The sequence below is a fragment of the Pimephales promelas genome, chromosome 3 (assembly GCF_988280905.1).
Source record: "Pimephales promelas chromosome 3, fPimPro1.hap1.1, whole genome shotgun sequence".
Taxonomy (NCBI): Eukaryota; Metazoa; Chordata; class Actinopteri; order Cypriniformes; family Leuciscidae; genus Pimephales; species Pimephales promelas.
Window position 1 is genome coordinate 35,074,660 of NC_142771.1, and position 27,851 is coordinate 35,102,510.

At 38.5% G+C, this 27,851-nt stretch overlaps 1 protein-coding gene across 2 annotated transcripts in view; it reads right to left on the reverse strand.

Annotated features, from left to right (window-relative positions):
* Nucleotides 1–27,851, reverse strand: part of pbx4 (pre-B-cell leukemia transcription factor 4) — a 54,860-nt gene that overhangs the window by 19,403 nt on the left and 7,606 nt on the right. For both annotated transcript variants that reach the window (XM_039686226.2, XM_039686229.2), the window contains exons 3-6: nt 25,723–25,796; nt 3,267–3,511; nt 1,183–1,373; nt 947–1,082 (exon numbers count right to left, since the gene is read on the reverse strand). In XM_039686226.2, coding sequence (XP_039542160.2) covers nt 947–1,082; nt 1,183–1,373; nt 3,267–3,511; nt 25,723–25,796 — 646 coding nt within the window. The remainder of the gene's footprint in view (nt 1–946; nt 1,083–1,182; nt 1,374–3,266; nt 3,512–25,722; nt 25,797–27,851) is intronic.

Below are 27,851 nucleotides of genomic sequence, written 5' to 3' on the forward strand. Positions count from 1 at the left end.
AAACAGAAAAGTGTAGAAGTTGCCTACTCTAACTTTTAAAGCTGTCGCTGTCGCTGTTTTAGTTGTTTTGACACCAGTTACGTGGGAGGAGACAGAGCTGTCATAAAATCTTTCCAACTTGTAATTATGAGTTCAACAAACATGAGCGATTATTACAAGTGAGGAAACATGTAATTATTATATAGTCTGTCACGATGTGAACACAGCACAAGTTCACAACTCAACTATGCAGTTGAGGACAATTCTCTCTTCAATTACTCACCCTCACGTCATTCCAAACCCATAAGACTTTAGTTTATCTTTGAAACACAAATGAAGATATTACAATTGATATTACGATAGTAAGTTTGAGCTTCCGTTTACTATATATGATGTGCTCCAACAATGTTTATATGTGAATAAAAGCTTAAATGGAATCTGTTAATTATATAAAAATCACTCAATTCATAAGTACTGCTTTAAAAATGTCTTTATGGACAGAGTCCTCTTTAATAAAGGTTATCCAAAAAATATCTTTTTTTGTTTATCGAAGAGACATAAAAAAAAAGTATGGTGTTGGAATATGTGGGTGAGTAAATGATGACACTGTAATATGTGCAAAAAGTGTTTATCTTTGCAATATAATATCAATAGTTACCATCAATAACTACTCATTGGAAACGGAAATGATGCTGAAAGCAGAGATTATGATCTGTATATGCCTTTGAGCTTTGCTTGTTGCATCCTGATACTCAGATGATACTCAGACATGGTGCAACGTTAACTTTATTGACTTTAACGACATCATTTCTATATTTTATGAAAACCTAGTTAAAGTTGCATGGTTCAGTTAAAATGAAAAATGGGTCAGAATAACTAATTATTTTCCAGGACATTTCGTTTGGTTTCTTACACTCCATTGCTGGAAAACTGGATAACAAAATTCCAAATTTTGCAGTGGCCTTACCTGAGAGACAGTAATCCCACATTTCTTGGCCAACTCTTCCTTGGCTTCCTCACTGGGGTAAGGGTTGGACAGGTGAGAGTAGAAGTACTCGTTCAGCACCTCTGTGGCTTGCTTATTGAAGTTGCGTCTCTTACGTCTGAGGACACAGTAAGTGGAGAAATCAGGCGAGTGTTTCATTGATACGGGGGTTAATAATAATAATAATTAGTGGAATAGACAAACACAGAGACACGCACCTGGCATCGAGGAAGCGAGAGCGGAGGATCATGACGGCCTCACAGGTGCTCTGCTTGAGCTGCATCTGGATAGAGCTGAACTTGCGGTGGATGATGGCCACCATGCGCTCGATCTCTTTGGGTGAGATAGGCCGTGTGCGGGACTGTTCCCTCAGCAGGTTCATCACGTGATTGGTGAACTCACTGCAGGCCTGTTATCAAACACAATTCAGGATCATTACACATGTACAAATTAGTGCTGTCAGTTTAAACGCGTTATTAACGGCGATAACGCAAACCCATTTTAATTTTTTTAATCGCGAGATTAACGCTCTTTTTGGCCTAGCAAACTTTGTAGTTTTTTTTTTACATGCTGTTGCAACAACTAGTAATGTTAGAAAAACTACAACACGACACCGGATCTAGCTAGACCGAAAACAAAACAGGCACGCCGCAAACAGGCCAAAGAGTAGCATGTTAAATTTTGAATGGATGAAGAGCGCGAGACGCAGAAATGGAAGGCAATAATATTCTGAATGAAAACTTAAAGTCGGTGTGAAATCAAATTTGACAAATCTTCTTTTATTTGTGATATTCTAGTGTTTATTATAAATTGTATATCTGTGCACGTCATTATTTTTTTTAATTCATGTACCCTTATAATCTTTAATCAAAAACGTCACCCTTCCCTCCCCCATCGAAACGACCTTTCTTCTATTTCGGTCACGTGGAATGGCGAAAGGGTGTGGCCAGATCCGATGAGGGTGTGGCTATCGGTGCACTGCCTCTAAGAGACCGCCACCATTTTATTTGCAACGCCCAACCTCCAACGATCCGATCAATTCCCGAAAGGACGAAATCAAGCCCTGCCTAACAAGTTTTTCTAATTTAAGAAGTCGTTTCACTCGGATGTACATCACGACAAGGACAAAATGACAATCTCAACTTTCGTTTCACGCCGACTTTAACTTTTAAAAAGTTGACAAATGTTTCCATTGACAAGACCATCGTCATCTGTGTTTTGTAGTTGTGAACTGAGCTATCGTCGCAGCACGTCCAGTCTGAAATACCACTAGATGGCCAAGTACACACACACACACAGCTGATGCGAATTCTCCACCCCCTCGTCAAAGCCAGCCGACAATGGATGTTACATGTGCACTTTGTAATTTTATTTTGTGTCGCCCTGTTTTGATCCCTTAGAAAGGGCTGTTTGTGACAAAATATTTTTTTTCTCCCTTTTATTAATGGACAGTGTTGCATTGTGTGAGAGATTATTTGCTCCAAGTGAGAATGTTAGTGTGAAATTGAACACTACAGTATGCCAATGTGGTTTTCAATAATAAAAACATTAGCACAAAACAAGACAATCCACTTTTCCCTGTTAATGAGAGCATTAAAATGAGAAAAAAATAATGTGACCAAGAGAAATCAAGGGACATTTGGAATAGACAACGATGGCATTAATGCGATTAGATAGATTCGATTTTAATCGCTTGACAGAACTGGTACAAATATACAACGTTTAAAAATGTTGGTGTCGATATGAAGTTTCTCATGCACACTTAATGTGATCAAAAACACAGTGAAACAGTTTTGCAAAATACATTTGATAAATTTAAAATATGATCAAAATATCAATATCAGTTTGCTAAGCTGTATTTTCAGCATCATTACTCCCCTCTTCAGTGTCACATGATCCTTCAGAAATCATTCTAATATGATGACTTGCTGCTCAAGAAACAATTATTATTATCGTCAATGTTGAAAACAGCTTAATATTTTTAATGGGAACCTTGATACATTTTTTTCAGGATTCTTTGATGAAAAGAAAGTTGAAAAGTCAGTCATTTATTTAAAATAGCGAAGACAATTATAAATGTCACAAAAGAAATTCTGTCACTTTTGATCAATTTAATGCATCCTACTAATTTCTTTCAAAGAAAAGAAAAAAATCTTACCGACTCCCTATTGAACGGTAGTGCAAATATGTAAATGAAAAACACTATCCGCAGAAAATAACTTCCCTCCCATTATCACGCCACCAGTGAGAAATAAAAATATCTTACACAAAAACAAGGGCCAGGTAGGTGTCTGATTCTCACCTGTTCATATTTCTCTAGTTCGGAGTGGTAGATCTGGCGGATCTGTGCGAGTTTGGCTCTGTAGTCGGAGTGCTCGATGCTGCCGTCGTTGGGTGATCCTCCGGCCGCTGCCGCAGCTGCTGCCGCCGCCGCTGATCCGCCACCCTTCTCGGGCCCAGACACACCCTCGGCCAGCAGCATGTTATCCAGACGCATGATCTGGGGGTCCGGGGGGTCCTCCTCCTGTACGCCTCTGATGCTCAGCACTGCAGAAGACAAAACTGAGCTTTCAGAAACTGGTCACGTCACACCATGTTGAATCAATGCCATTTCATTCTCTATGCCACAGAAACTGGTAGAGCTTCCAAATTAAGTGTGCAATTTGTGGTTCGGCCAGCAGAGGGCAGCATGGTACCTCAGTGGCAGGGGTCCAATAATAGGAGAGCATGTGCTGTCACTATAAGCACAAAAAGCCATGGGTACACACCTCTCCGGCACTGAATTAAAACAAGACCTCTGTCAACTTCCTGTTATGGGCCCATCGCTCACGCACCCATACGAGCACCGTCTACACTCCTGTACATATGTACAAGTAAGGCTGGGGCAGTGTCTGAGGGCAAAGTGTAATAAAGATAACTTACAGGAAAACATGAGCCAGAGGGTCTTTGTCTTTGCTTTAGGCCAATTTTACGACTCTCAGTTGTTTGCGAGATTGTGCTAGAAATGCCAATTCCACATTAACTCCTTTCTAAGCAAGGCCTAGTTTACACCTGGTATTAAGATGCGTTTTGGTCAATCGAATCACAAGTAGACGAGGAAATCACCCGTTTACACCTGGTGTTTTAATCTGTCTCTTTCGTCCGCTTCCAACCCCTTCTGTCCTGATTTCTTTGAGAAGACGGTCCATGATCTTTTAGATCTTTTGATCTAATGGACAAAATAAAATTAGGCAATTTACATCTGAACACGACTGGAGACGATGGAAAAACAGATGGAGAGCATCAGCTTTTGTTTCTGTTCTGACAGTCGCAAGACCAGCCGAACGCTGTGCGTGTGTGTGTGTGTTAGAAATCAGCAATGGTGAGAGAACATCGTGCTTGGTACGTTTCTCAAAGCAAACTTTCCATCTGGCTAATGCACTTCCCATAATGTTTACCCATCAGGTCAATATGCGGAGAGCAGACGGTCTTTTCTCGGCTGTTCGAACACATTCGACCAAATGAGAGTTTACACTACGAATGTGTTTTTGACTACCTCTGGAAGTGGTAGAAAGTGGACAAGCTCAAACCGGTTTAGACCCTGTTTACACCTGTATTAAGCATCGCCATCTTAATACCAGGTGTAAACAGGGCCTATATATAAAATAACAAGTAGGGCTGGGTGATAAAACGCCCACGCACCCATTTGCTAGCAGAGCACTGTTTGAGCTAGCGGCAGTGAAGTAAGTGTATGTAAAGAAACTGACGGACACGAAAGTGAACTCGCACTATCTTCCAAAACGGAGGAAATTGTTGACAAAAAAGGTAAAATGTTAATTATATGGAAGTGTTTTGGATATCTGAAAAGCGACAGTTTGCAAAATATGCCGTCGGTCGGTGATACTCAAAATCTTTTTGTTGGTACCATCCCAGCGGCCACTTTTTAACCAGATATCTACCTCTAAAACATTTGAGATATGTAAAACCAGTACACAATTAATGTATTATCTACCTGTCAGTTGAATACCTAAACGCGCCAGGGACTTTGTGGTCCGCTTGCTGAATTGGTTGTACCTCTACAAACACTTGAAACGTTTGCTGCCCTGCCAAATAAATCTGATGCAATAGTAGTCACAGCTTTTTATAAGAAGTTACGAGCCAAGCTAACTTGCATCGTTTTGTCAAGGCAGATAAAGCATGTTTGCTAGAAGTAAAATGTTAGATCTTATTTATCAATATTATTTAATAACAAACTATATTGTCAACCAAGCCATGTCATATTTCATTATGTTGTTCTATTTTTTTTTATATACATAGCCCTCAAACCGTATTCACTTTATAGCCATTAATCCTATTATTGTGGACAAATGTGGGCACAGAGGACTCAGGTGTGATCCTAATTTTTATTTATTATAAATGTTATATCACTGTCTTCGCTAAAGTTTTATCTATCCATTTATGGTGTTTTTTTTTATTTTTATTTTGGGGGTATTTTTGAATGTATTTACGTCAAAAAGTATCATATTTTCTATGTAAATTATGCTTATTTTTATTTTTTAATTTTTTAACTATATTAAAATATAATTCCAATAAGTTCTTAGAGCTAAAACCTAAAGATGAAGTGACTTTTCTGTCACCTGGTGTCTTATTTTGGCTTATTTTACAATGCTCTAAATGACAGTTTTTCCCATTCATTTCTATGGGTGCCCATTTTTGACCCAAATACAAGATTAAGGAGTTTTTTTTCACCCACTTAACATTGTAGAATTAAGTCAAAAAAAAATTGTGCAGGAGGCAAACTTAGGAAAAGTAGCCAAGTCTTGTACCGCTCAGATCAAGGGAAGTATTTTTAAAAAATGTATCAAAACTATTTTGCCCACATTTGTCCAGAATACAGTATTGAACCTTCTGGTTTCTTCACGCATCATTATCAGTATACTCTTCAAACGGATAGCATCATTAAATTAAATATCGTAACAAATAACGATAAATATGGACAAAAATATCGTGATAATACTGTATATTTCGCCACATCGTCCAGCCCTAGAAACAAGTATTTCACAAGTGAGCATGTATATAGTGACTGTTCTGAAAGAACAATGAATATATAAAGGGATAGTTCAGCAAACAAATGTGTTACAGTGTGTCATCATTTCCTCACCCTTGTGTTATTCCAAACCTGAAAAGCTTTCTTTCCGGAGGATATTTAGCAGAATATCTTCCATTTCTCTATAGCAAAAGTGGATGGGAATCAGGGACAGTCGTGAACACCATTCCCTTTCAATGTATGGGGAGGAAAAAAGCTGGACATTCTGCTAAATGTTTCACTTTGAACTTCAAGCAACAAGCAAGCAAACGAAAATAATAATAAAACACGAGTGAATAAATTACGATTCACCAAAATTTACAAATTCACCTATTAACATTGCTCAAGGGAATATCTCAATGTCCGAAATTTCGGGTGTCCGCTCACCGCTCAGTAGATCCTTCAGTGCCCAGACTAGTGCAATGGGTTTGTTCTGTTTGAGAAACTTTCAAAACACAAACAGTGCAAATAAAAGGCCATTTGTTGGAAATGATCAGAGGTTACATCTGTGGATGTTCTGTCTGTACCATCCCCACTGAAATCAAAGCTGTATTTCCCATCCTCCCTTTAACTGATAACACATTTAATGACTTCAGCTCTTACCCTCCCCCAATAACAGCACAGAATTTGTTTCCAGCTCTCAGTCTTTTTTTCCCCCTTCGGCTCGTACTTTTTGAAAACTTTTTCTTTCCCTTGGCAAGCGCTCTTTTTTTTTTCTTGTTCTCTCTTGCCCCTTCAGGGTCCCTCCACTCAGGTCCTCCCTCTTTCTTTCTCTCCAAGTCACATTCCATCTTTCATTTCTCCCCCTCTCCGAGCTCAGGAATGCAGCAGACCCAGCCGGCTGAACTAATGACCCCGATTCACCATCCCTCCCTCTTTACCTCTCTCTTTTTCAGCCAGCAAAACTCCCCAAAGTCAAACAAAAAGGAAGAACACTTTTTCCTCAAGTACATTAAGTTTGACTCAAAGTGAACTCGGCCGTAGGATTATTTCGGTGACTAACACCAACAAAGTTTGAGAATACTGTTGCTTACATGTGCGCTATTTATTACAGAGACAATAGAGAATAACACTGTTGCATAAGAAGTTCATACATTCCCTTGACTCTCCCTGGTTAGGTTTTTTTTCTCTTCATTTTTATTATTAGCAATTTCATTGTAGCGGTATAATATATTGAAGTGACTATTCTATTAAAACAAAAGAGAAAAACAAATCTGTTGAATTTTCATTTCTATTAAAAACGTTCATTCTGGTGGTAAATTCTCAAAACTTATTTAAATTATTAAAATAAAACAAAAGAGAAAAAAGCAAATCAGTTTTTTTTAAAGCCTGACATTCTGGTGCTAAATTATCTCAATACTTATTTAAATTACTAATAAAATAAAAGAGAAAAACAAATCTGTTTTGTATTTTTATTAAACAGCGTCACTCATTCTGGTGGTAAATTATATTAATAATTATTTAAATTAATATAATAAAATAAAAGAGAAGAGGAGAACAAATCTGTTTTGTATTTTTATTAAACGTGTCACTCAATCTGGTGGTAAATTATATAATTATTTAAATTATTATAATAAAATAAAAGAGAGAAAAGCAAATATGTTGACAAATATGTTTTTTTTTTTTTACTTTTTAATTTCCATTAACCTGTTAACTGTCACCCCCCCCTTTATTTGAATAGGCATGGAAATGCACATTTCGAAATTAAATGGCTGTAATTCAAGGAATATAGACGTCAAATTGGTCTTGTTTTAAAGAAGACATTTGACAGATTTTTGTCAAAGTGAAATAAATTAAGAAAGTGAAACAGAAAACAAGTTATTGAAGTTGTAAATGTAAATGAAAAAAAAAAGAATTATTCATATTTTTATTTAAAATATATATTTTCAAAACCTGGGCTACTCTAAAACTGCAGAAAAATCAAAGCCAAAAATCTGAACAAGTTGTGTTTAAAATTTTAGGTTGATATCTCAAAAAATGAGCTTTCAGTGAGATTTTGTTTGGGCGCAGTACCAAACTTTTCCACTAGGGCACAACCAGACTCCATTACTGCCCATATAAGGGCGCCTACATTTCCATATGTGTTTTGAGTGATATGAACCATCATTTCCACAATCTTCATACAATTTATGAAGTAGAGATCCTATTCAGTAGTAGTATGGGAAGTTTGGCAGATGTTGATATGAATTCAACCTCTAAGAAACACTTACAAAGAACACGCATGTGCGTTAAAGCTTCCTGCCACATCACAAATGGTGTATTTATTTATTTTTTCTAAATATTTCAAACATTTTCAGACCTTTTTTCTATAATAATTGAATGCATGCAATCTTTCAAACTCTTGGCATGAAAAACTGAGGTTTCTACCTTTTTTTCATGATTTTTCATTGCTTTTAAAATAAAGGTCTGAACACACTTTATGAGTATGAAAATATTCTTGTTGCAAATTGATAAATTATGGCTCCTGTGTAATTTATTTTGAAAATCAGTCACCAAATATGAAAACTAGAGATTGTAAGCTTTCAAATGATATATAGTTTGTCAATATTAATGTCTTTTCTAGGATATTATTGTTTTAAAAATATAACGGCAAGAGTCCCACCTGTGGGACGTGACCGTTAAGGGGTTAAAAACTTTTGTCATTCCTTCTGATAGTAAATTATTTCCATAATTATTAAAATTATTGTAAGACATTCTCAGAATTGCCACAATGGGCGCTATAGTGCTCTGCCTCTTAGTTTTCCCTTCAACCATTTTCAGGTCGAAGCAACAGTTTGAAAACAATTGCGTAAAATCGCTGACATGTTTATAGCTAGCTAACGATCACATATAATATGACATCACTGCCCTGAAGAGTTTGTTTGTTAAGTGCCGTAGTAACAAAACGTACGCTTGTAATACGTCCTTGTGTAACGAGTCCAGCCTAAACTCAAAATGCACCTCTGTTGTCCTGGATTGTGACCCTACTCACCGTGTGTGTGTGTGTGTGTGTGGTATGATGGGTGAGGGGAGGGTTGTTGTTTTTACGACCACAGCCCCACAATCAATAGAGTGAAATTTACCACCTCCCTAAAGAGTATCACCCACAATATCCATTACGAGCTCTGCCTCCAGCCGAATCCCTCAAGCATACAGCCTTTTCTTCAGCCTAATTATCTCAATTAAGCCGTGATTACTGATAATTACACAACATTCGGCACTAGATGATATGGACCCCTTTAAATTTCCAACACCCCTTTATATTTCGATTTATTACCAACCTTGACTTTAAAACCCATAATAATGTATCCATGAATAAAGTGGTGATTTCACTATACGGCTGGATACGTTTTATAATAGCCTGGCGGTAAACGCTTACAGCTACGTTCTGCATCCTGACCATATTAACCAGAAAAGCCACCGCATCTCAATGTTTGTGCGGCTTTAAGAAGATTAATAAAGACGGCCTGTTAAATCTTTCAATTAGCACACTTCATTAATACAAACACACCGCCATGCTAATGAGATAATGTACATTTTAATGCGCTGCATCTGTCCAAGTTGCACTAATATCCTTCCATTAAATTTATGAATGATCGACGCCGACGCGCGCCCCTCCCGTTCGAGGGGAGGAATTCCCTCATTTGTAAAGGGTCGGTGAAGAAAAAAAAAACGCGCAAAGAGAGGCCGAGTGGAAAAAGCCAGCAGACGTCCAGGCATTAGCAGACAGAGCTGGCGAGTCGTATGAAATATTCAGAGCGCCCAGCTGGGTTCGACTGCATACATAATCAGGCGCAGAACGCGGCCAGGTACGGCACAGGTGACGAGTTAAGCGCAGACAAAGGTATTGTGTTCACTGCTGGAAGCAGTACATTAATGCTGCCATTTTCTTTGCATTACTGGAGAAACAGTCCATCACGGCTGCGTTGGCTGCCTTTGCTCGGGCCTCGTCTGTCTTTTTCTCTGTACCTCTTAACACATTCTCTCTCTCTCTCTCTCTCTCGCTCGCTCACCCTCCCTCCTCCTTTGGCTTGGGCCGCTCTCCCGTCATACCCCGCCTCCTTTTCTCTCCGTGCCCCCAGCCACCTCCCCCCATCCTCTGTTCTCCATTTCAGTCGAGTTCTCCATGTGAGCCGCAATCCCTCATGCTGTCAGCCCCCCCTCTACCACTCTCTGTAGACAGACAGGATTAGCATTTTAATTGCATCAGCTCCCTTGGGTATTCTCAGCCTTTCACTGGGAGAGCGCGAGGGAGCAGAAGGGGGGAAGAGAAGGTAAGGAGAGAGAAAAGAGGAGAATTGTGGGGGGAAAACAGCAAAAGGGAGTCACAGGAGGAGATAAAATAGCGAGGAGGAGAGCAGACAGAACGAGAAAAAATAGAGGGGGCAGGGAGGCCGAGAACGAGAGGACGGGAAAGGAAAGCGTCGGACGAGTCGAAGATGATCGCGGTGGGCTGCAAACGAGTGTGGGGCGACACTTAGGAAATGACAACGCTCTGACCGCAACAGCCAATAAATCAAAAGGAGGACGGCGAACGCGGCGGGGGAGGGATCTGTGCGCGCCGAAAAGCACGCCCACATGGACGCAAACAAACATGCTAACCTGAGAGCTAAGTGGGATATAAATAAGGGGAATTTATCTTCAAAACACAAACCACTGCAGTGCCATTAGTCCAAGTGAAATACGAGGGTCATTCCTGCTTTGCGATACGTTTTCAGGTCCCCGTCACATCCACGTCTTAACGTCCAGTGCAAATACTACAAATACATTCTATTCCACCTATACAAATAGTCAATTTACACTACCGTTCAAAAGCTTATTTTAATACTCCGCAAGGACGCATTCAATCGATCAAAAGAGCCAGTAAAGACATTTATAAGGTTGCAAAAGACTTCCATTTCAAATAAATTATCGTTTTGAAAGGTATTTCCACAAAAATATTAACCGTTTTCAAAATTGATGATGAGAAATGTTTATTAAGCATCAGATCAGCATATTAGAGTGATTTCTGAAGGATCATGTGACACTGAAGACTGGAGTAATGATGCTGAAAAATTTAATAAATTACATTTTGCAATATTTTTAAATAAAAAAACAGTTCATTTTAGTTGCAAAAATCTTCCATATCACAGTTTTTACTGTATTTTTGATCAAATAAACGCAGCCTTGGTGAGTACAAGAGACTCCTTTCAAAAACAGTTTTTTTTCTGCGTCCTCAACATCAATTTTCATTTCGTTAACTTTTGCAATATTCCTTTAAACTGAGGTTTTATGGGATTAGTTGGTGATAAAGTGACAGAAATGTTTTACTTCAAAATGAAACTCAAGATGACCCCCTCACATCTTGACTTGGTTATGCACTCCATTCATTTATTAAGTGCCTGAGCTTGACCAAAGCACATTTCTGAAACTGAAATTACAACACATGCATATTTAACTTGGAGTTCAAATGGTGCTGCATAACAGGAATAACAATCAGAGTAAACGTAGACCTTTTTAAGCACAAAAATGTAAGTCGCATTCCAACTTAAATTATGAAGACCTTCAGCTGTGTTGTGGGTAAAAGCTAGAAAAAGAGCCCACAACAAGCACTAACGTCAGAATAAACGCTGAATAACAGGCTTACGGACAGCCAGTGCATAGGGGTTAATGGTTCAGAGAAAACTGGCAAAATCACTTAAGCAACTTAACCCGACACAGACAAAACACGACCAGAGAGGCATTCAAACCCAGAAACCAAAAGAAATCCAATGTGACGAGAATAGTGCAAGGTTTCTCGGGAGAAACTACGAGAGGAGGGCATCTTGAGTGAGTGCCAAGGTGGGATAAAGCTGCAAAATCCACCAGTATGTTCCTGTTGTAAGCAGCTCAGGTTAAGCGGGGGCCTATTTACCGGCGCCCAGTGGCGCGCACCTGGTGGCAGACGTGCGTTCACGCCCTGTGAGGAGCGGCCATTGGTCAGCGTCAACACAGGAGGATGTGATTAGGGTGTGAACAGCGCTCCTACCTTAGGCAAACACGGCGTCTGCTCCAACTTGTCATTTATCAGCTCTTAATTAACTCAACTAGCGTTTCACAGAGCCGAGCGGCGGTACAACAGGCTTCGCTAGGCACGCAGGGACCGGTCAAACAAGATCACGCAGGTGAGAACACACACCATCCCACCTCCGCGAGCTCGACGCGGTCAGGTGAAACGTCGCACAGGGGACAAAAGAAGCCTCTGCGGATGACTTCACTCCGGGAGGAAGAGGAGGAGGAGGAAGGCTGTTGCTGTGGCGATTCGTCCTAGCGACACGCCCCCCTCTCGCGCGCGCGCTCCCTGGCTCATCAGCGCAGCTGCCTCCTGTGCTAATTAGCACCGCCTCTTAAGGAGCTCCTAAAGACCTTGTGAAAAATGAACGCTCATTTGAGAGGTCGTTAATTTGCACTGTTATGCAAATTAGGTGGCAATTAAGCAATAGATCAGAGGCGCAGCTCCCATTTATAACGAGCGAACGAGAAATATGACAGAGGCAAACAGGGCCGGGGAGAGTGGCGGCTGGCTGCACTGAGGGGGAGTGTAAACTAACCTTCGCCCACTGCAGCTCAGGCTGACAGACACACAGACAGAGCACTGCATTGTACCGTGTGTGTACAGGTGAACGGCACAGCATGTTCAAGGCGACGACGACGACGAGACTGCCACAAGCTGCAGCGCTGAAGCATTCGACTGCGTCACCTAGTGCTCTTCATGCAACCATAAAACTACATTTTTAATGTAATTTTAGCCCTTTTATTATTTATAGGAAAGTGAAAAGAGGACAGGAAATGTTGGCGAAGAAAGCAGGAGGGTGAGGCGCAAACCATGACGCAAAACACATTGAAACTTCCGAGTTGTTTTACAAGTTATGAAGTTGCAAAGGTATTTTAGATGGTTGTTTACTGGCCCAAGTCAAAATAACCTCACTGATAGTCATCAAGGTCAGTACGGTTTGTTTTTGTAAGTAATTAATACTTTAGTTCAGCAAGGACACATTCAATTGATTGTCACGGTAAACATTAAAATTACAAAAGATTTCTATTTCAAATAAATGCTGCTTTTGAGTCAAATAATCATCATCTATAAAAGTATGAACCACGAGAATGATCAGAAATGTTTCTTGAGCAGCAATCCACCATTACAACGATTTCTGAAAGATCATGTGACACTGAAAACTTCTGAAGACTGAAAATTCAGCTTTGCATCACAGGAATAAACCATGTTTTAAAATTATTTTACAATATTACTGGTTCACTGTACTTTGAACAAATAACTGTAGCCTTGGTGAGCATATGAGACTTCTTTCCAAATTATTTAAAGGGTTAGTTCGATATTTTACATTTAAAGCCCTGTTTTGAGATCGTTTCTTGAAATTTGGACATTTGGAAATTTGGTTTTATTGAAGAATAAGCGATAAAACCTGTTGGAAATAGGCCTGTCAAACGATTAATCGTGATTAATCGCATCCAAAATAAAAGTGTGTGTTTACATAATATATGTGGGTGCACTGTGTACAATTAATTTATATATATATATATATATATATATATATATATATATATAAATACACACATGCTTGTATATATTTAAGAAATATTTTCATGTATATACTGTATATAGATTTATATATAATTTATATTACATACATATAAATATTTTATATATAATTTTTTTTTCCTTAAATATACATACATGCATATATATATATATATATATATATACACACACACACACATACACACACACAAAATAATTATACACAGTGCACCCACATATATTATGTAAACACAAACTTTTATTTTGGATGCAATTAATCGCGATTAATCGTTTGACAGCCCTAGTTGGAAAGCATCTTTTGCAGCGATTTTTGTGTGAGCAACACCCCAGACCACTCGGTGAGTTTCACGTCTTTGTAAACTAAAGTTTAATGTGTTTTATGAATGATTGTTCCAGTGCACATATACAACCATTGTGTAGGTGGGGGGGGGGGGGGGGGGGGGAAGCGAACTTCTGAACTGTATGAACGGCATTTGTGATTCGACTTGAGACTGTTTTCCAAAGATGGCGTCGCCTGTATACACGAAGTGAACTGTCTTTATGAAATATCTTCTTATTAAACGGTCTGTACACTTACAACGTTCTCAATGCTTCGTTTTGCATGTATGGACCCTCATTATGTTACTGCGTTAGTGTGGGGCTATTTTGACCCTTGTTAGAGGTATAAACTAGCGATTTATTTTTACTTAGTCAATGCCCCCATTTACTAACGTTATACACTAAACAGTTTTTAGAGATTAAACTCTTTACATTCGATTATCATGAAAACAAATCTCAGAGAACGGTCGACTAGGTACCGATGTTTTATTAGACCAAAGGTTCATTTTGCGCCAGAGTTCTCCTTTAAAATGGACTTTAATTGTAAAATACCAAACTAACCCTTTAAAAAACTACTTAGGTCTAAGGATTTTGCCCACCCATTTTTATGAAAGTAATATTACTCGAAGGTGAATACTTGGGGTATTAGCAACCTGTGTGTCCATCTTAACCTACATTATAGAGCGAGTTTGCATTAACACCTTCGCGTGAGACAAACAGATTATTGTAGCTTAACAAAAGGCCAATGCCTCAATCCAAATGGTATGCGTAGAAACTCGAAACTCCCTCCCTCGAGAGAAGCTTAAAGTGAGAGGAGCTCGGAGCAAACTCTGACAGATCACCCCTGCTCAAATCCCTTCTCCAGTGCTCTAGATTAGTCACAGACTGCAGTGAGGACCTCCACACAGGGATGGAAGCCTCCCATCAATTGTAATTAATCCTTAATTAGTCTGGATTAGGTGTAGGGCTCTGACTCTCTACACCCCACCAAAGCCACGCCAGCTAATGTAATCCAGCTGAGGCCACATTTACATATCTTTAATTAAAGAGACATGGGCTTCTTTCAAACACTGCTCCCTAGACCAGCAGACTGAGGGACATCTCCATGAGTTGACACACCGCAGATAAATACGGCTGTCGCTCCCCTTTTGAGCGCTTAATCCCAACACAAATTTGGGGTGTTCAATAGAGCGAAAACTACGTTCTACTGAACTGAATTCTGATCTTCAGTCTCTCTGAATTCTGAAGTTCAGTAAGTGGATGGCAAAATGTATTCACATAGTGCTTAAAAATAAGAACGCAACATTTTTGGTTAGCATTATGTCAATTGTTTTTTTTTATTTGTTTTATATTTAATTAAAGATAACAGCATTCAAAACACAAACATCTAATTGGATATGTTTCTGGATGAAACTTAATATATTTAGAGGAAATATTCAGTATATAGAAGTGGCTCTCAACCAGGAGAATGGGGTCGAACAAAAGGCTTTAAAATGACTTAATATAAAGATAAAATTAGTTTAAAAACGAACAAACAACTTAAAAGCAAGATGTGTGTTTGTGTACACACACACACACACACCAGGGTAACGGTTCAAATAACTCATGGTTCGGTTTTAAGGTCACGGTTTGGGTATGGTTCGGCATACTATTCTCAAATAAAAAAGAAAATAGGTAAATAGTTTTCAGGTACATAAATTAAATAAAGTAATAAAATGCATATAATCTTCACTGTAGAAATTAAATCAATATGAATCATTAAAGTCACAAAAGCTATTCAGTAAAGAGCAGTGAGTGATTTCTTTCTGTCTTTTATCGTTTGATTACCATTAACACGTAATAAGCATGACGTCACCGTTTTCACAAATTCACATTTGTGTTACATGGAGACAGTAAAAGCATCGTTTTCAAAATCTTGCACTTGCGCGAGTTTTCAGGCCCACAAAACGCAGTTGTCGTGTAAACGAATGGGCAAAATTAACAAAGTTTTCCGTTTTCAACTAAAAAAAAAAGTGTCGTGTAAACCCTGAGGCATGGCTTTCCGTGTGCGACTCCTCTTTTGTGTCTTCTTGCACTATAGTGGCGAGGCTTAAATGAGTTTTGTTTAAACACAGTTAGCAATGTGTGCTGGTCAGGTCTCACCTGCACAAGTGCCAATTCAAAAACCAGCGTAAATGACTGGTCATATTAAAGGATACATTTTTAGGGGAAGCCATCGATAGATAGTCTGTTTTACAAGTTATTTTCAACAAACCATAATATAAATATGTATGCATCATCAGATTTGAGATGAACCGCAGTACAAGTGTGTGTCAAACCATGGGTGGAGAAAGGTATATATAAATAATCTGATTCAAGCAAAGGGCATATTATAGGGGTGTGACTCTTGCGAAATTAAAACATGATGATATTTCTTATTGAGGTGAAAAGCTGTCAATCCATGAACTGCATTATTAGATCATTTTCAAGGCAATACAATTAAAACAATTAAAATCATAATATAGCATAGAGCTATTATTTATACGCCTACACTAACAAGGGAACACAGCAGTATGTTTCTAAATATGTGAAATGTTGTTCATTGAAATTTGAAAATAAAAGTTTAAACCCTCGCTTTGAGTTTGCATGTTTTCATGTCCACATGTTCATGTTGCATTTCTATCATTAAGAGGTGGCCAAATATTAAAGATTCAGTGGATTAAATGTTAATTAGATTAATGTTTGGCCAATATTAAACAAATATTTTATCATTCTGTTAAGTGTAACAACTATCATCAGGCTGATGGCACCCTTTGCAGGGCATTTGTTATAATACGTAACGTAAACAAGTTGATTTTTTTTAAATATCCATAATATTATAAACAGTGTTTTTCAATAAAACCATAAAATCACTTGATTTCGATACTTAAACCAATTATTGTCTCATTATTATAATATATGTATTTTAAGTCATTTTAAAAGGCTACTCAGGTCTATTTTTAATCGCCACAAAAATTACTCAAATGCCAAAACTATTGACCAATTACCAAAATAATCATTAGTAACAGCCCTAGATTAGTTAAGTAAAATGCATTTTGTGACTAAAAGACTTTCATTTCTCATTGAATATTTCTGAAATAGTGTTGCGTTTCTTAAAAATATCGTCTCGTTCTCATTTAAACTCAATGCTGTGCATCGTCTCCTGAGCCAAGCGTATCGTCCAGTAAATCACAAAGTATTGGAAAAGCAATGGGGCCTTTAAATATAATAGTTGTGAACAAAGGTAAGCACTGGTGTCAAAAAGGTCGCGAGCCACTGGTCTATAATGCTAATGCTTCATATAATTTCTCCCCGTATTTACATTTTTGGTCACGTCAGCAGAAACGTTGCTGCCCACACATGCAAAGCGTAAAATTACTGCATTTTGATGAAATGAGAACATCACACACTGATGAATTGTGCACAATAGGACCAGGCACAATCATTTAGTAAATAGGGTCAATTAAGATTTCATGTCATCTTCAAATTGCATTTTCCAATAAATTAAACCATTAGAGCAGAGGAAGCACTTGGGCTGATCAACTCGAAGAAGGGCCTGGACGCATTTTAAACGTTTCCTTGCATTCACAAGTGCACCATCCAATTTTGCTTGTCCAGTCCTGAGAAAAGGCTTGATTCCTCGAGGAACAACGTAATGAGAGGAAAGACGCTCAGCCCACACAGCATTAGGACAGAGCCGAGTGTTCGGGGTGACGCTCTCTCCCCCCCACCATTCTGGACCTTGTGATGGGGGGAAGGGGGGCGCCTGTCAGGGCCAGGGGTCTGTGTGATATTAGCCGTCTGCCAATCCGGCGTGGGGAATGGACACAGAGTAATTACTGCTGCTCTTACTGCCTCATCAATCTCTCTCTATCGCTGTCTCTCTCTCTCTCTCTCCCCCCTTCACACTCTATCTTTCTCACTCCTAGAACAGAGGAGAGAAAAACAGATTGAGTGACAGAGCGCCACACAAGAAATGTCGAATGAAATGGAGGGGACACTACCAAATGATGATGTTCGGGATGCTAGTTTTATACGTTTGCCTGTTATAAATATTCAAAACAGACATTTTTGCCGTTAATTCTGGGGCCAGCTTGATTGCTTTAGTCGCGGTGCACAAACGTTTAGTTTGTTAGAGTAACGGTTCGTCTGAGTTTATCTCCGTCGCAGTTTATTTAAGTTGTAAAAAGTCTCACACTCCGCCGGCTCTTTTACCCATAGGCCTGCAGGCTCTGTCTCGTAAAACGAGTCAAGAGATTTCCAACAACTCATAAAATTTTACAAGAGGGTTCAAATTAAGGTCTTTCAAAAATGAATGATAATTAAAAAGCCTTAATTAGGTCTTTGGCCGACCAGACTGAGAAACTGGAGTTATGTAAATCCTACAGGCTGGTTACACACAAGAATTTGAGTCCTTTTGTCAGAACCAGACGGGCTTGTTTTAGAACTACATGCAAACCATCTCCAAGTTTTACACGCTAGCTTGATGGTAAAGTTTTTCAATAGGCTACTTGGAAAGGCATTTGTTGGTGCCATACTGTTTGATCACTTTGAATAGTTTGCTACTTAAACTGACAGGGTAAGTTACCAATCAAGCCTGGCATCTCCAAATCATGCATCATGTAAAACACCACTAAGGCAAGTTTATATGTTTGAGCCAGTTGGAATCTAAAACTTTTCTTATGACCACTCTTATGTGGCCTAGTTGCTAGTTACTAGAAAAAAACACAAGTAAAAAAGTACTTCAAGAGACCAAAAATGATTATTTCATGTTAACACGTCATAACTCACCATTGCACTGGAGAGATACTGGACATTTTGTCCTTTTAAAGCCTATTAGACATGGTTTTACAAACCATTAACCACATTCAGACATTAAAAAATAAAACTCATATTTAATTCATGCATTGCTAGGTTTCTTTGAGGCCATTGGATTCTTAGTCCTGCCAAATCATGCATTTGTTTCTGTGATTTTAATAGAAGAAACAACGCACCGAGGGTAAAGTTGACCTGGCCGGTTCTTCTGGTAGGTACTCTACAAACATCACATGACTTCACTATTATAAGCTATTAGCAAGGGAGTTAACGGCTGTAGAAATGCTAAGAGATTCAACCATGAATCCTTCAGCAACATGAATTCACAATGCAAGATTAAGCTCAGCATGGTACAATTCGGTTCAATATGTCCCTCAACAGTAAGTGAAGGACACAAGAAAGTGCATTTGGGTGGTTGGGTAACCTGCAGTCTGAAGGCCCGTACACACCGGGACGAATATCAGCGCGCGTTATTCGCCAGCATTTTTTTTGGCAAGACCGTTTTGTGTTTAAGCGGCCCCAAGTTGTGTTTTACTGTAACTTCAGGAGCTCCAAACACGTGAGCAAAAGCGCCAAACTAAAAAAAACAAACCCTAGGTGTTTTTAAAAAAAATGACGCTTTTACGCATTTACGCGTCGGTGTGTACTCTCACATTGGTGCCCTTTGTTTAGTCACGAGGCGTTAAACATAGGTGAATATCACGTGCGCGAAATTCGTCCCGGTGCGAAAAGTCATTGACACGACACATTTAATCTTAAACTGTTCTGAAGGTCTTTTTTTCTCTTAATAATTGATCATGCGATTTTTGGACATTATATTGAGAGAGGACATTAAATTTTTGTTCATATGCAAGGGAACAGCAAATAAAATATACACTTCTCCCGTAGTATGTTTAATAGGATCTGAGACCACTAGTTATAATTGTTCTATTTTGTAATTCGGTTATATTAGGCCCATCTACAATCGAAAAGTTGGAAAAGTAACCCGAATTATCATTTCAGAACGCCGACGTTTGGGTAAACCTGTTGTTTATCTGCAGTAACTTGAGAGAATGATCAAAAGGGCATCTTGTGCTTCAACAGAGGCAAGAACACATGATCAATACTCACAAATGTTTTTGTTAAATTCATTTTTTACTCAAACAACTGTTTGAATCTCAGATTTTCACTGTGGTTATATACATTTAAACCTTAAAGGTGAAGAAAAAACCAAACGGCTCGTGTACATGTTTCATGTCAACTACCTATAATTTTATTGGCTACGCTTCATTTACAATTCAAAAACCAGTAAAAACAGAACGTACAAAAGCTTGTGACCTCTGCGACGAGCTGGGCCGCCAGAACAAAAGTCAGGGTGCCGGAAAGGGTGAGAATCAACTTGCTGCAACCATTTTTTTTTAAGTCTATGGGGGAGGGACAAGACCGGAGAGACAATTGGCTCAGAAACCTCATCTCTCTCTCTTAATTTGTTTCTAAGGAGATTAATTAACAAATCTTACATTTCACGCACATGAAGTTTATGTTAAACAGATGGAAATATTTGAGGGGGGGTTAGTGTGACTTGCATTTGAGCAGAACATTTCCTTAACAATAAAAAACAATCTTCCCAACTGCAGCAGCACTCAGAGGAATTCAACGCCCCTCCCCCACTCTTCCCTAACCCTCCCCTCCACCTCCATTACCATATCAAAGCCCCGAGTTCAGAGCAAGACTTCTCTTTCAAGAATGGAAGCAAGGCATCAGGAGGGAGGAGGAGGAGGAGAGGACAAGACCGCAGCGCCAGGGAAAGGCCTGAGCTCCAGCTTGCTTTTATCCCTGCTGTTCGGTGTAGGACAGAGAGAGAGTGAGACCGAGGCAGACACACCGAGACTGTAGAAAACAGATGTAAAGACTACTGATCAGCACTACAATCATGTGCAGAAGAGGAGGCTGCCTTCTTTAATTCACATTCCAGAGGCAGGAGATAAAAGCAGCGGGGAGTCTTGGAGAAAAACAGTGCAGGTATATATATATATATAGGGGACGTGCTGATCACCATGATGGACACCATCCACCACACAAGCACACTCAGAGGCCTGTTTAGAAGTCCAAACTGATTTTAAAGCAAAACAATACATCTCTTCTCCATCGCACAGAGAGTGCGAGACAACCCTGTGCTTTTATTCAAATGCTAAACTGACTTTTGTAAATGTGTTTCGATCTCACCAATCACTCAATACCATAGATAAGAAATGTAAGGATTCACATTCTACCTAACGTTTATGGTTACTTCTCTTTTCGGAATTTGCACAAGACAAAAAAAGATATAATCTATACGCATACAATGAATAAGACTACGCATTAGGGCTGGGTATTGACACAAATTTCACAATTCGATTCGATTTCGATTCACAAGCTTACAATTCGATTCGGATTCGATTCAATATTGATTATTTTGGATATCAGTTCCAATAAATGGCAAATTTTCTCAAGGAAATCAAATCTCTTAACTAATGCTGTGAACTATGGGATTCTAGTTGTAGCCTACTAGGCTTCATTAGCCTAATATGAAGGTAATAATGAACTGTTTTGTAGCTACAAACACTTAAATTACACTTTTATTTATTTTTATAATAAGAAGATTATATAAAATAGAAACATTTAAATGGTGGCTGTCATAGAAACTTGCCAGATTTATTCAAATATGCATTAAATATTGAAGAACATTAAGATTATAATGCATATGTAATATGGTGTATATTTAGCAAAATGCTCCTCTCAAGAGTTATTTTCTCTAGCTGACGAACGAGTTTATGTGGGTTTTCTGAGGTAAATATGACGATGACATTGATTACAAGCTGTTCAACTGACGTCTTTCCTCGGTTGAAACGCTGATTGAGCGAATCAATGTGACATGATATTGATTTCGATAAGTTGTACTCTATCTTTTAACACACTTTCAGATGCTCATTCATGTTTATTTGGCGCTGTGACTGGTATTATCGACTGGTATTCTCTTGAGCTGCGCCAGAGGGATCTCACGCCACAGCGCCAAAACGCTATTTATGTTTTTGAATTTCTAAAGAAAATGGACGTAATTTGAAATTTGTTTCATATCAATAGTAACCAAAGACAAAGATTAATGCGATTTTTTGGATGCGCGCAGCCGCGATACAATGTTCCATTCATTGTAATGAAACAGGATGACTAATCGATTCTTGAGATTTAAGAATCGATATCGGTTTTCGTAAAAATGAGAATCGATTAGTATCAAGAAATCGATATTTATTACCCAGCCCTACTACGCATTATTCCTATTATAATACAAGAACGTTTATGTTTAAAAAATTGTTGCCATAGATTTTGGATGCAAAATTCCTGAATTTTCCAAATGGTTTCCATTAAATTATACTTATTTAAACATTCACCAGTGAACAGAAGCACAAGAAATGCTTCATAGGATCAATGTAGAACAGGCAACATTATGAAAACCATTTGGCTCCATTATTAAATAAATAAAAATCAAAGATATAACTTTTTGTAAATACATTTCGAATTTTCTTTCGGTACCTCACATTTCGATTAAAAATCGATCAGATTTATGCACAGATTTGATTTTGTTTAGGGTTTTATTTATTTTCCAATTTGACTGCAGTCTCGAAGAAGAAAAAAAATCGAATTGATATAAATAGAGTTGTAACTAGTGACGCACAATATATCGGTCACCATATCGGTATCGGCCGATAAATAATCATTTTTAATGTTATCATTATCGGCCCGATAAGGAAATCTGGTTGATATATTAAAGTTAATAAATAAAATATTATTTCCTTCAGCTGAGAAGCTTCAGATGCGCACTGTTCAACAAGATGATTCTGAATTGCCTGAAATAGGATTGGAATCACTGCAAAAAATGAAAATACAGTGAAAATACAGTCAATGGGAACATTATAAGTGTGTGTTTGGGACATGGATTATAATGATGAGACTTTTGTTTTTGTAATCAGGCTCTCGAAAATATATACAAATGTGGATTTAGATTTATCGGCCAATATATCGGTATCGGCCAACATTTTCATATCGATGCATCCCTAACGTAACAGGTAAAGATTTTCACGGTATGATAATGGTCTCAGAAAATATCACGGTATCCATTATTAAACAGTCATTATCATAATCATCATCAGCTACAATGCCCTTAAATGAATGAATGCAGATCTTCTTTGGTTGAACATATAGTTCAAACTTTTTTAAATGATAAAAACAACAAAAAAGTAGTATATGAAGTATACGAGTCTACCTTTTGAAAAAATACAAACAAAGCTGCACATCTCCCATTTGAACAAAATAAGGAATAACTTATTTCTCTTTAGATTAAACTGGCCTTCCTCTTGGACAGCATAAATGGAAGAACAAAAAGTCCAGGGCCATGTTTGTTTATATTTTCCTGAGATTATCATAGCAGCATAAACTAAAATAAATAAACTTATGAAATGCTCATTAAGTTCTCTCAGAGCAGCTCTGGATATGTTCTCGTATAGTGAGTGAGACGGCAGACGCTTTAAACACCATGAGCGTTACACATACTCCAGTATGTAGGCTACTAGGCAAAACAGCGCTGCACATTCATTCACACAGACACACAGAACATATAGATTTCAATATAGCAGTCTTTTACGCTGTATATTCATAGACGCACGCATATAGTGATTTGATTTATTGCACAGCTATATTTTTTTACAATACGGCCTTAAGTTATAAATGGAATTAACTTAATCTGCACTCAACTTTATGGTGTTCGCGAATATGGGACAACATGTTCGAGGTACTTCCTCCTTTTGCAGCCACTCTTCGTCCACATTTCTGGACACAATTGATTATCCATCTTCAAGGACAACCCACGTTCGTTTTTTGGAAACCCAGAGTCTTCCCACACTACAAATTTTAACTTTTTTTTCCCCCGCCGGGGGATAGAGATTAGAATTCACGGCCTCGGTCTCAGATATTTTCATACGTATGGGTCAAGTGGAAAGAAGTTGCATATGCGCAGGTGGGATCTGGTTTAATTTTTCCCCCAAAACTGTTATTTTAGTCAACCCATTATTATAAAACAAATGTCATTTAAGCTAACTTACTTTATTACAGAAGACTACCAGTCGTGTGTGTAATGACTGCAAGGCAGCTTACTTTGTAAATAAATTCCTTGATACAAAAATAAAAACTTTTGCAAATATAATGCTGGAAAATAAATCAACAATAGGGAAAATAAAATAGAAAAAATACACAAATTAAATTTAGTTTTTCAGATATAGTAGCCTCATTTTATTTAGCCTAACAGATGTGTGATTGAATCAAACATAAAAATAAAATAGTAGTCTTCACTAGATGGTATATAAATTGAGTCTTTACGATTAAATTTAATTTATTCATAATTAAGATACAAAAGTGATTCAGACAAAAACAGTGAGTGATTTTCTGTTTTTTTTAAAAAAAATTCAATTCACAAAACAGTCAGCAACATATTTTTAGGCTGCTGTCCCTTTAAGAACAAATGCACCGATCTAATATAATGTTAAACGACTGATTTGCTCCCAACTGTTTGTGTTCACGTAGGACATAACAGACTGCATTTATGTCAATACTTCACACGGTGTGCATTTTTACATAATCATTTGTGTATTTGACCATTCAAGCGCAATAAGCTGTGAATGAGAACTCGAGATCACATGCATCTTTGGCTGTGTCCGAGGTACTTTTTTTTTTTAATATACACTGCGAGGTTAAAGAAGTGTAAAAAAGAAAATCGATTTTTTAATTTGTGAATCGGCAGAAGATAGAATCGCAATTAATATGTGAATTGATTTTTCTTCCACCCCTAATAGATTTCAGACAAGATATTACATGTATATAATATAAATTACATATAACTGAATTGAGGATTCCATCATTTACTGCAAAGTTTTGGTGCAAAAAAATAATCCTGTCGCAACGAAACTGCCACAAACAGGCCTTAAACGCAAAACCACGGCTCGGATCAGACACTAATGGCCTTGTTCCTGTCATCTAGTAAATCAGCTCATTTACGCCGAAGTCTTCAGGGTAAAACACGAATTCTAGATTAAGTTTGGCGATAACCGAAGTGATATATGGAAAAATTCTGACCATTAACTTCGCCTGTCTGCACTGCCGACAACACCTTCCATTTAGTGCTGCATTTCTCCCCGGCCCTTTCTCCACTGGCAGGCTAAATGTGAAAATCAAAGTGAATGACATTAGGTAAATAAGACAGCAGGTTGCCTTGGCAACAGGGACAACCCCCAATACCCATTCCTCTAGCCTACCCTTTACTTGCATCCAATTATAGGAAAGTAAGACTGGGTTATTGACAGATTGCCACAAACAGACCGTTGCACATCATTTTTGCACTGTAATTCCACATGAGCATGCTTGTTACAGAACCCGAGATGGATTCAAGCTGCAGGATATGACAGGAAAGAAACGAGAGAAACCATGGCACAAAGACAACGCCAACACCTCCATAAATATTTAATCATTTGTCAGCCTCTCGTTTGAGCAGGGAAAGCTGCAGATCTGCCAGAAAACTGACCACTGTGGATCTCCGAGTTGAGATGCGAGAGCCGTTACCTGTTCGGACCGGGATGGATGGTGTGGACTGGGTTCACAATGAGAAAGCAACAACGAGAGTGAAGCAGATGCACTTGTTGCCAGTTCAAAGCTCTGAAATGCATTCAAGTGAGATCTCACACATTGTAAACATTGAACCCATTGCTATGACACTTAATGATTGCAGTGGGCGATACAATAAGACACCTGGAAAGCCCAGAGGAACCCTACTGACGCAGAAAGCACGGGGACTCGATACATTCAGACTGATGATTATTAAACACCTGTCTCTGCATATGGTCAATGCAGAATCAATACAGCGTAATGAAAAAGATCTCCTCGAAATGTGGGAGTGCGGCTTGACGACACAAGCGAACGACTTACCAGTTTTTTCTTTGATCTCGCATAAAACACTGAAGAGAGCCGGCTTCATTCTGTGGCAGTTCAGTGCGTGTTTTCTGGAAGAGAGAAGGAAAGCGTTAGAGAGAGACTGATTAGATTTCATTTCAAACAGTGAAAGACCGACCAATCGATCAGTATTTGGCCATTTTAACTTTATTGGCATCTGTGCCCAATTAACAAATTGCCCTTCTGTCCGTTTTGAAATCTACCAATAAGAAATAAATCCGTAGAGGGAAATTCAAGGCCAATGACAGAGCCATTTATTTACATACTTTGTGTGTACGTGTGTTATTTGAGTGCCTGATAGGCTAAATAAATTATTCAAATAAGGTCATGGCACAAAAATTTTCCAAATACAATGTGCAAAATCCAGTTCCCCATCTACCACGATATTTACAACATTTCAACAGACATGCATCTACAACACTTCATTTGCTGAACTACTGCTGCCACGATCAATAGAAAACATACACAAAACCCAATGATGGCTTCACATTTTTGCGAATTTTGAGCATATCAAGTGCTCTCAATCGCCATCCTTTCATTGACTCTGCTCTCTAGCTATTGGTTAAGCATTGTTTTTTAGAGAATCATTAATGATAGACTCTTCAAAGTCTCAATTTAAAGCACACGTCGTTTCGCTGCCAAACAAACCAGAGGATTTATGGTTATTGAAGACATACCAACAACAACCTTTAACATTCGCAGCAGAATATGATTACAATCACAGGTGCAAACATCTACTCAAGAATCAATCAGGACGTAATGGACACACTAAAACGCGAGTCTTTTAAAAAGCTCAGTGTCTGTAGATTGAGAAGATACAGCAGCAGTCTCGGCTCACTCCGGCTAAATGAGTAACTGACACGTGGTCCTCATTTGTCTTCAGGGAAAAGCATTCCACCCTTTAATGGTATTATCCAGCCCTTTTTACACCCCGAACGTGCTTAATTTATCGAGCAGGTCTGGAGAATATCAAAACAAGCGAGGACCCTCTGTCTCGCAGAGGAAACATTCTTCTCAAAGCCAGAATCATATGTGCTAAATCCAATCATCGATCATTTCAGGGCAGTCTCCCATCAGCAAACTTTATTTCCAGGCTCGGTGAGCTCTGATGCCGGGGAAGCTTATCTACACGCAGCCAGATTTCAGCGCTACTGTATTAGAGAGCAGATGAAGCATGCTTTCTAGGAGCATCGTTAACCCCGAACAAATGCCAATAATCGAGGTGTTTTCGTTAAAGCCGTCCAACTAACAGCTGGGATTAAAATGGTAAACCCACAAATCATGCGACACACACTTAAAAATACTCTCTCGGCATTGCATATCAAAAAATGCAATGCATTTCAGCCCTCCAACTACCCTGAATAATCTTTTATGAGAAAGTCCTGAACTCAACAGCACTCGCTACCTAATATTGCAGTTGGCCGCAACTAAACAAAGTTAGGATGTTTCCCTTTTGCTCCGAGGCAAACAGATAACGTGGGAAATCCCAAAAAAAGATTGTTTTTTGTGGATGAGGCCTTATAGCTGATGACACACAGTGCAACTCATTGGGTAATTTTGTTGGAAATGGGCAACGGCACAAGCTTGGGCAATGCTGAATCGGTTAGCGTTGATTAGTTAGCATGTCTTATCACATTGCCTGCTTTCCAATTGTCTTGAGTATTATCCAACTTGAAGTAAATCTGAAGTTAGCTTCCAAGACTTCATTCGCAGCCTAAAATCTTCTTTGTTGGCTTTGATGCGTTCACACCCAAATATTTCAGGTATGTAGAATTCAATGCAAGACGCACAAACATTTAAAGGTAAAAATAGATCGCTTCTTTCTTTTTGCAAATATGAGCAAGACAAACACAAAAACATCAAGGAATCACAACTGGTAGTACAAGCACAAACCTAAACTTGTCTCAATGGATGGGTGATCATGAAAAGACAACTGATGCAACCAAAATCTTTCCTGGGATGTGACATGTGGATGATCTTTTTTATCAATTGTATTATGTGAAATCTAAGAGCGTTTGGTTCTCTTGGCCTAAGAGTGGGTGAATATATGTGGCTTTTATACAAACTAATCTTAAAACGAAAACCATCTCATGAGGCGTTTTGAG